Raw genomic sequence first — 9,959 nt, 5'->3', positions numbered from 1 at the left:
ATCATGGCTTAGGCACAGAGTCAGTTTAATCACACCCAAGTAGAAGAAAATGTGGTTTCATGTGGCAGTGCTGCAGCTCGTCCCCAAGAGCCTTGGCTTTATAAGACTTGGGCATAAAAGGCAGCTCGGAGGCCGCATGAGATGCCAGCTTCACATCTGCAGGGGGGAGGACGAGGATGGTTTGCCAGGAGCAAGTGTTGAGGCTTTATTTGGGAAAGGGTTGTGAAGATATTGCTCATCACTGTGAAGCCAAGAACAGCTCCACCTCACCAGTCCCTAGCAAGCAGCTTTCATTTAATACAGCCCAAGCTCACTGATACTGTGCTGCTGCTGCACTAAGCAAGATCAGAGGGTTAGATCAGATCTAGATATTGCTAGAGCCATGGTGGAACAGTGCTGAGATGGAGCAGGCCTCTTCCAGATGATTCTTTGGTAGATAGGAGGCAATAGAACTGGTTGTTTTGGAAGGTGTGCTGCTATGCCTGTAGCAGGAGGGCTGTACACTATCATTTTCAGATAATCCTTCCCAGCCTGGACAGTTCCTGGCCCAAAATGTTCCTGCCAGGGTGGAGGTATCTGGAAGTAAGCCCAGCTTGGGTTGGTCTCCATGTGCCCTCTGCTGGGCAGCATCAGCTGGGAGGCACCCACAGAGTCAAAGCCAGGGAGAACTGAGCACAGCCCCTTTTGGAGCCAAAATTGATTTCTCCTCATGTAGTGCCCTTCTCCCTGCCAAGAAAACGAGCCAGGATGTTACACAGCCCTCGCACAGAGCCATGCTCAGAAGCCCCTCCTGGGCGCTGGAGGCTTGCTATGGGCACTGCTACAACCCCTGTGCCTGTGGGACCCACTGTCCCCACCTGGTACATACAGCTAAGGAGACAAGAGATTTTACTGTGTTTTATTTAGTAAAATGTTAAAATAAATAAATACAAATTGATCAGATGCTCTGTACCCCCTCCCCCCAACTTTAATTTGCTAAAATCTAAACACATTTGTACCAAAACTGAAACCACAAGGAACTTGAAGGCAGCAGATACTGCAGATCACTATGAGCATCAGGCTAAAAAAAATAGAGATATTTAAAAAACCCAAACCAGTTCACAAGTGGGTGTTCTCATGGTGTGATTCTGTGACAACAGAGCAGTACCAGTCAGAAAGGGCATTTTACACCAGGGCCAGCAAGGAAGGGAGATCGGTGGGGAATGGGGCAGCACAGGTGCCACTGGCCCACGGAGGACAGAGCCCATGGCTTTGCCATTAGAAACCCAGCTGGGAGAGAAGCTGCCATCATCCCATGCAGCACCAGGCCCATGGCTGCAGGGACAGCACTGCCAGTACTGGGGGCTGGTCACCAAAATCCCTTGGAGAAATCAGACAGACTGGGGGAAGGACCAGGCTCAGACACAGAGCCCTTCGGTGTGAGCTCCTGCCCTGGGCCCATGCCAGGACTCCCACTTTACAGCTCAGTCTTGGTGAAACACCAGCTGGGCGTGGGGGAATGGGACCAAGCATGGCACACAGGTGGGGCAACGGCATCAACAGATCCACGGAGATGCTGCCGCTGTGACCGCAGGAACATGAAGCCATGATTGAAGCCTGAGTGTTTTCTCCTAAACAAGCAGAGCTGCCTTCACAACCCTCCTGCCCTCAGCTGCAGACAAGGAGGTTTGCAGAGTAGAGCCAGTCAGTTCCCTAAAGAAAACTTGGCATAGGCAGCCACCCTAGTGCCACACCAGACCTTGCAAGTGGCAGCAGCTCACCACCACCTGTGTCCACTGCTGTTGACACAGCAAAGTTGTTTCCTTCCTCCACAGGAGCCAGGACAGGTCGGCACTATCAGGCTTCCCTGCTTCCTGTTGTTACCTTGCTTAATGGAGTTTGGAACACATGCTTTGCTTCTGTGGGGCTGTGAGAGGAAGCCAAGACACCTCTGACCACGTAAGATGGCACTTGGGAGGGACCCTGCAGCCGTAATTGGAGTGAAGCAGCTTGTGGGACATGACCGCTGCTGGCTCTGCTTGTGTGGGGCTGCCAGGATGCTGCCCGAGTCTCAGAGGCTTATGCAGAAGCAAAAACCTTCCTTAAGGAGGGTCTTGGCTGCCTGTCACATATGACATCAGGAGCAACTCAGAGACAATGCACCTTCTGGAAAGGAGAGCTGACAGGTAAGACACTGCCTGGCTCTAAAGTCAGTCACTGTTTTGATGTCAGTGATAATTAAGTAAAGAAACATAAGAGACTATGATTAGAAATTACACATTAGCCCAGAACAAGCAGAAACATGCAGCCTCTTACTGCACCCAGCACAGGCCTTCTTTCAACAGTGCCTACCCCAGTGCCTGCAGCCATGGAAATCTGCTCTTCCAGAGTCAGAACTGCCAGTACCTGCATTACAGAGGGGAACTTGAGGCACAGAGCAATCTCCTTCCCTGCCCCAGCAATTCTGGCCCCACCTGAGATGCCAACACCTGGATAACAAGCCAGGGGAACCCCTGCCCTTATACGTGCACAACATGTACCCAGTGCTGCTGCAGTATCAAACCTCAGTGCTGGGGATCCAAAATCAAGGGTGGCCACAGAACACAGCCCCAGGAGCTGCCCTGTGACACTGCCTCCCTTCCCCCGCCTGAGCTATACCCCCAAGGCTCGCTAAGCTCTGGTTGTTAACTAAGTGTTTTCTCAAAGCATAAAGGCAACAATACTTCATTTGTTTTCCAACAAAACAGATGTAAGAAGGCTGGTGACAAAAGGGCAGGAATTGGTTTAGGTTTACTTTTGCCAGTGTAAATTTAGGAAAAAGAAAAAAGATGCAAAAGGTGGTGCTGAGCTGATCGATACTGCTCACTGCTGCTGCTGCTGCCTTTCTGTGCCAGCTCTCCAACCATGACAGACAGAGCCAAGCTCGAAAGGGTTTTGAGTTCCCCAGGCACTCCTGATAGTGAGCAAATCCTTAAGTACTTGCCCCTTTCTAGAACTAAGGACTGGGCTGAGTTTCTCCATCTGAAGCCTTTGACACCTACTTGGATACTAGAGAGTGAAGAACAGGCACAGAGTTATCCCTGCTTACACAGGAGAGCTGGGACAGCTGTTTTCCCAGGAGGGTGCCCCATGGTTTGGCAGCTTAATGTAGCCTAGAGGCAGGCCCTGAGCTCCTCACAGGTTACATTAAACTTAACACATGCCCCTGCTTAGCTGCACTGCTGAAATGCCCCTTTCCATGTTTCTTTTCCAAAGAAACCAGATCCTGAGAAAACAGGGAGGCATTGTTCACACAGAGGGATTTTGGCACAGAACTGCCAGATAGGACAGCCCAGAGAGCAGGAAACTTCCACAGATACTCCAGGAGGTGGCTGAGAAGTACGTGAATCACACGTCCCACTCCACCTTGTCTCCTTCACTCACACAGAACCCATGACCTCTGTCTCTGATGCTGGCTTCAGCTAGGCTCATTGTAACACTTGAACCAGGAAGATGCAACCACACCAGCAGAGCTGAACCTTTAGCTAGTTTTGGGAATGTTTATAGCCAAGAAAATGTTTAATTAATACAGTCCAGATTAGAGTAGGCTCTAGCTGCCTTGATGTCTGCTTGAGCTGCCTTATCCCCATGTTGTAGCTTAGAAGTCAGATAAGGTTCTCATTAGGCTGGGAGCACTCGGCAGCAGAAGCAGAGCTAGGGATGACTTAGTGCCTACTTCCTTTTCCATCTGCACCTAAGCAGCTCTTTTCTCTCACCACACCTGTCCTTTTGGAACACAGACCAACCCATGTCGGAAATCGAGGTAGGATAAAAGAGCGGTTTTGTTCTATTCTTTCCACTGAACTTTCAAACCCTGTAACTGCAGGAATACCCCATCTAGTCAGAGGAGAGACCTATCTCACTCCTGGATTTTTCCTACCCTCACTTTCCCTCCTCATGTCTTTCCATATTTTTTCTCTCTGTTCTGCTTTACCCCATGTAATCTTTGTTTCCTTTGCTGCTCCTCCTTTTTCTCTCTTCATTTCCATCTCCAGCCCTGTACCACTTCTCAAAAGAGCCTTCTCTCCTTTAATTTGTCCCTTGCAGCATCCGCCTCTGGCCCAGGGAGATGGGAAGCCCTGGCCTGGCCATTCTCATTAGAGACACTTCTTGCACAGCACAGTGATTTCCACAGCACCCATGCTCTTGGCAAGCCTCTTTTCTGTTCACTACTCAGATATTTTAGTAATATTGACAGGGATACAGACAGACTCTCACACAGGTAAGCTCCTGGTTTTCTGATACAAGCCCACAATTAAATTAACCTCCAGGAGAGGAGTTTGTCTTTTCATGGGTCTTTAATTACCAAGCTTACCAGTGCATGGTATGAATAATTTTCTTTATTGGCAAGTTGATCAACTATGTGCTCAGCCTATACAAGACACAATGATGCAGAAAGTTCTTGTCCCAGATAAGAGAGAAACAGGAGGGAAATGGGAGCTAAGGGTAAAGGATAGAGAGAGTCATATTTTTCAAGTATTACATTCCATTCTGTAGGAGTTACAAACAGGACTGAGGCTTAAAGAAGGATCTGAGTAAGACAGCAATAACCTGGAGACAAGACATCTGCAGCTCTCACTTTTCCTGATCCCATCTGATTTTCGGGTCATTCCCTGGTCCAGGTCTGACCACTGGAAACAAGGATCCAGCAGCATGTCACTGCAAGGTTTGCTCACACACCCTCAGAGACCAGTACCTAACTGGCTGCTGGAGGGCTCTTTGGACCTTTTGCCTTCTGAATTCCAGAAACTACAGAATCCATAGTGCTTGGGAATGGCCTTTGCTGAGGTAGTTTGTTGGCCAGGCAAGCCTAAACGCCAAATGAATTAGCTGCACAACAAAACATCTTCCTCTTTCTCCAGTTTCCTGACTCCCACATACTTGTCAGAAAACTCTTTGCAGTAATCCAGCAAAGTTGAACTTGCCTTGGATCTCCAGAATTCCAAGGGAGAACAACAGGAAGTGAAGAAGGGTCAGAACGATTCTAAAACGACACAACAAACTCTGCCCAAGGGGCGTGTTCACAAGGAAGTGTAATACCGGTGTTTTGGTGGTTTTCTGAGCAGCTCACTGAGAGAGGCCCTCAGTAAAAGAGTGAATTTTGGCTTTACATCTTAATGTGATATTTTAAAAGTACATTTCATGAAAACCATGTATTCATCATTAGTGCTTCAGAAGCAAAGAGGGTGGGATGCAACCCAGCTAAGGAAAAGAGAGAAACATGTGCACTGCAAATTCACAAATGTTTTCTGCTGTATCCACATGAGAAAGAAATTTCAGAGTTATTCCCTGTATTGTGGGCTGCCACAGCTTGGTGGGGCTAAGAGGAAGGTTTCACTCCAGGTTCTCCTGAATGCTGACCATGCTGGTTTTCAGGACTGTCTCTGCAACAATACAGGGATTTGAAGCCAAGGAGGTCAGAATTACATTTCACATTTCTACACATTTGGAATATAGATTTGCTTTCTTAAGCCTAGTAAAGATAAAATGCAGTATTTTTTTTTTTTTATGCCAACAATAAAACTAATAGATCTGCCCATAAAATTATCACCTCATTAATTTTCAGGCTTTTAATTCATATCCTCACTGACAAAAAACTGCTTGAAACATAGAACAAAGCCCTGTTTTGCTCATGCAAAACATCAGTTCATCCTACCAACATGGTAACTCCTGGCTAATGATGTCTTGGAAGAATCAGCCATGCTACTCACCCTACCTTCCAATCATCCCTAGAAGTATTGCTTGCTCTTTGTTTTGTACAGTACTAAACCCACTGCTGGCTCAAAACAAAGACAATGAAAACACCAGTGATGATATTAATTCTTCCATCCAGGTGACAGGCTCACTTTCCCACTCTGACCACAACACACCTTTCCAGCTGTTAAAAGAAGAGACTGTACAGAGAAGGGAAAAAGAAACTTCTTCAACGCTTGCTCTATTCCTGAGCAAAGGAGCAGGGTGACTTCTTAAAGCCCTTAGCATTGGGCTGAGAGCCAGGACCATCTTTGATATGAGATTCCTTTGTGGTCTCATTTCTTCCTTTATAGCAGAGATTTAAAAGCCTCTTGTTTCCCACCAATGACAAGCAATGACATAAGAATTAGTTAATATCTTGATGGTGGTTTGGAAATAGAAAACCATAGCCATTATGATGGCTTCCCAAAGAGCAGAAGTTTTAGTACAAACTCATTCTATCTCAAATATTACATGAGAAAAAAACCCCAAACCAATACAAACCCAAAAGAAAAGCTTCAGCTTTAAGCTGTCGCAGAGTTTAATTTCTCCCTTGACTGGAACCTCTTACAGCAGCTAGGAAAAAAATAATTTTCCTCTGTTTTTAGCAAACACCAATTCCCCTTCCACCCTATTGTTGGTAATTGGGTAGAGATAACCCAAATTTACTGTGTCTAAACAGCAGCATCACTGCCAGTGTCAGTACAGTCCTGGGAACGTTCCTTGCCTATTGGCTGATACTGTTGCAGAGCCAGGAGAAAAAGCATCCCAACAGGATCAGTGAGAGAGAAAGAAGACTACCTAAGCAGCATCAAAAAGTCTAAGATATTTTTTCTGCCAAGTAATGATTAACTAAAGGCATCCTTTTACAGTCTGGAACACAAATGCTGTAACAAAAAGGATATAAAATCTGTACTTATCTACTTGGATTCTGGAGACAAGCAGATGCCTCAGGAAAGCAGTAATAACTGTTTTAACATCTCCTGGCTGGTTAACTGTGTGCAAATTTAAATATGGCTACTAGTGAATTTCACTTCCATCCTCTCCTGAATCAGCAAAGAAAACAGAAGGACTATCTAGTCTCCAGGCATAGCCTCTTACCTCCAAATAGTGCAATGCTTCCAAGAGAGCTCAAGTTAACACAGAAATAAGAGCATGAGAACCACAAAGACTCAGCACACCTATCCCTGGAGACGGTCCCTTACCAGGAATGCTCAATGCTTCAGAAGATGCTGTTAAGAATCACCCAAGTGTTCAGCTGAAGACAAACATGTTCCAAAAGGCAGCTTCTCCTGAATATCTGGCTGTTAGCTGATGGCTCATATTCTATAGAAGGCTCATGTTCAGTTTGTTTTTTCTCTTCAATCCTTGAAATAGACAGTTCTTTGTTTAAATACTGTGGGTTGCTGGCCTAGTGCTGCCCAATGGTAATGACCCCATTGGTAACTGGATTGATGGAAGGACATTTTTAGTATGATCCACTTTGACAGTGCCTGCCCAGCTGTCTCCCTGCCACTTCTGCTAACTTATCCTTCCAGCTCTGCTAGTTCCAGAACAGAACTCAAACATCAAAAGACAGAGTCAGGGTTATCACTGGTTCAGCTAAGAAGTACATGTAAGAGTCACTTTCCCTCCTGAGACAAATGTGAGAACTCAGGATATCAGTTCTGAGCTCAGAGCTGAAAATAGTGCACACTCCTACAGAAGGAATAGAAGTCCTTAAAGGGCAGAAGGGCAACCTAAAGGAGAGGGAATAAAATAGCTCCAAGAACCCCACAGAAGCCCACTTGGCTGGGGCAGCAAAGAAACTCTCTCAGGCTATGTCATGTCTGGAGTATTCACTTGCTCAGAAATGCAAAGCTTTTCTATCTTCCACTATGAACAGCTGAGCAGGTCTGCCTTACCACCCAACACATGCTCTCAAGGCCACCACACTGGGGACACTGCCTCACCTTGTGTGTGCAGTGGCTCAACTCTGCTCCCACGGGAAGTAAAGGGAGTTTTCCTGATACTTCCAGTGGAAATGGGCTCTGCCCAAACATGTATATGCAGTAGTGAAACTAGACAGCTCTGGGACACAACCCAATGTGACCAGAATCAGCACCCTAAACTGAGCCAGACCCCACAATCAGGAAGCACAAGGCAAGCTCTGCTGTCCAGAGTGAAAAGATGATACATTAGAGATGAACTTCTTGAACAAGAGGAAATAACGGAGGGTAATTTCAGTCCAACTCACTGTCTTTCATCCTCAAGCTTGAATCAGTCTGTATCACAGAACTATTAAAGCCTTAAACAAGCACACTGCCAACTGCTTTTCTCTGGGTTACAAACACATGGAAGAATGGGAGAGAGATGGTAACAGCAGAGACAAGCCTGGGAGATCCTCCAGGTGGGGTGAGATCCAGCACTGTAGGATTTGATTATTTTTTAGACTTTAGCCAGTAGATGTATGGTAGAACCTATGGAAACTGTCCCATTAGATTTTAGAACACAAACACAGCAGAATGTCATCATAAATAAGCAAAGTCTGTGTTAAAAAATTCTAAGTACACAGCATTTTCTCCAGTTCTGACACCTTTTTAATAGAAATCACTTGTTTAGGAAACAAATAGCACTTTTGTAATTTTTTTTACAATGTTTCTTACCTTGATCTTATTTTAAGTAACACTAGGAAGACCTCAATATCTTTTATTTTCCTTTTTAATTTAAAAAAGTTGTTTTTTTCCCCCAGATACAAAGATTTTGCCCTTGCATAAAAAAACAGTGCCCAAAACGATGACACAAGGACTCACAAAGACTCACTGTATCTCACTGACACTATTACTTCTAATCTATACCATGCAAGGTCCCATCTACCTCTTTAATTAGACTGTCAGCCTGAAAAACAGCTTTTCTATTCCTTATTTAGTTCTTGTTACCAAAAGAAGAGAAAGGAAGTGAAAGAAAAGGACATTTCTCTGTTGAGTTCACACATCTGGGTTATGTGCTACTTTGTTCAGGATACCTTTTTTGTTTATAAATACAGAAAAGGGATGGAATCTCATTTTCAAGTAATTGATGCACATTTTCTCTTGAGACACCTCTATCCAATGCTCCAAGCTGACCATGGATTCTGGCCCTCTATTTTCCCATTCCCAAAACAGACTTTCTGGATGAGTGTGAGGACCCATAGGCTCTCAGGCACATGGTGTGATTCTTGGGGTGTCCTGCGTAGGGCCAGGAGTTGGACTCGATGATCCTGATGGGTCCCTTCAAACTCAGCATATTCTATGATTCTGTGTGCTGGTTACTCAGTGAAAAGTCCATCTCCTTTCCTTCTGTACATCTCCTGTCTAAACAATAGTAAATACTGCTTATTTGATAGACTTGTCCCTTCTGGGCACTGGGATTTGATAATTTATATTTCTGGTTTTTTGGTTTAATAGTACTGAGAGTTTAGAAACAGGAAAAGCCCATAGGCTCTTTGGACTTGTTTTTGTTTTCCCCTAGCTAAACAAACTGTTCTGCAAATAGGAACTTGAAACCTGCTCTCCTCCCTTATCCCTGCTCCTCACCCCAAACAAAAATAAAACAAACCTATAGTGGCTGTGGAGGCTGCTGCAGGCACACACTGGTGTAAAATATAGAGAGAGTAAATATATTATTTCACTTGGCATGGTGCTGGCAAAGAACCCCCAGCTGGCACTATTCATGTAACATGATCCAAACTTCGCATGTACACACAGAATAAGAAGGATCAATTGGCAAACTCCGGTGCCGCCTGGCACAAGCATCTTCACGCTCTCTCTGGAACCAAAGAACTAAAGAATTCTGCACTTTCCAGAAGAAATCCAGTTTTGCTTTTCTAGAGTTTCTTTATTTTGCTCTTTCTCCTCGCCGCCACCTCCCTTGGCTCCTTCTTAACTTCACTGTGTTATTTAGTCTCATCGCCCTTGTTACAGTTCACCATGCAGCTCTGGGAAGGGGAGGGGGCTAAGGTGGAGGTGGCAGCATTAGTATTGTTAGTGGAGTCCATGCCGTTGGAGATGGCTACTGAATTGACCTCAGAGTTTATGGGTTTTGAAAGGTCGATGCCTTGGATGAGGCGGATCAGCTGTTTTACCTTCTCCAAGGAGCTGTGCATCTCCTTCTGTTTTGCAAGGATGGTATTCTTCATTTCCATGCATTTCTGCAGCAAAGCAGAAAATCAGTAATAAGTTCGAGCTTAT

The 9,959-nt window shown here is 45.3% G+C and overlaps 1 protein-coding gene across 7 annotated transcripts in view; it reads right to left on the bottom strand.

Annotated features, from left to right (window-relative positions):
- Nucleotides 1-899: 899 nt before the first annotated feature.
- The window catches only part of PHF21A (PHD finger protein 21A), a 133,708-nt gene continuing 124,648 nt past the window's right edge, over nt 900-9,959 (bottom strand). For all 7 annotated transcript variants that reach the window (XM_058841912.1, XM_058841878.1, XM_058841870.1 and 4 more), the window contains one exon: nt 900-9,919. In XM_058841912.1, the coding sequence (XP_058697895.1) occupies nt 9,665-9,919 (255 nt within the window). In that variant the 3' untranslated portion in view covers nt 900-9,664. The remainder of the gene's footprint in view (nt 9,920-9,959) is intronic.

The sequence above is a fragment of the Poecile atricapillus genome, chromosome 1 (genome assembly GCF_030490865.1).
Source record: "Poecile atricapillus isolate bPoeAtr1 chromosome 1, bPoeAtr1.hap1, whole genome shotgun sequence".
In the NCBI taxonomy this organism is placed as follows: domain Eukaryota; kingdom Metazoa; phylum Chordata; class Aves; order Passeriformes; family Paridae; genus Poecile; species Poecile atricapillus.
Note: the sequence above shows the minus strand (reverse complement) of the source record. Positions and strands in the feature narration are given on the sequence as shown.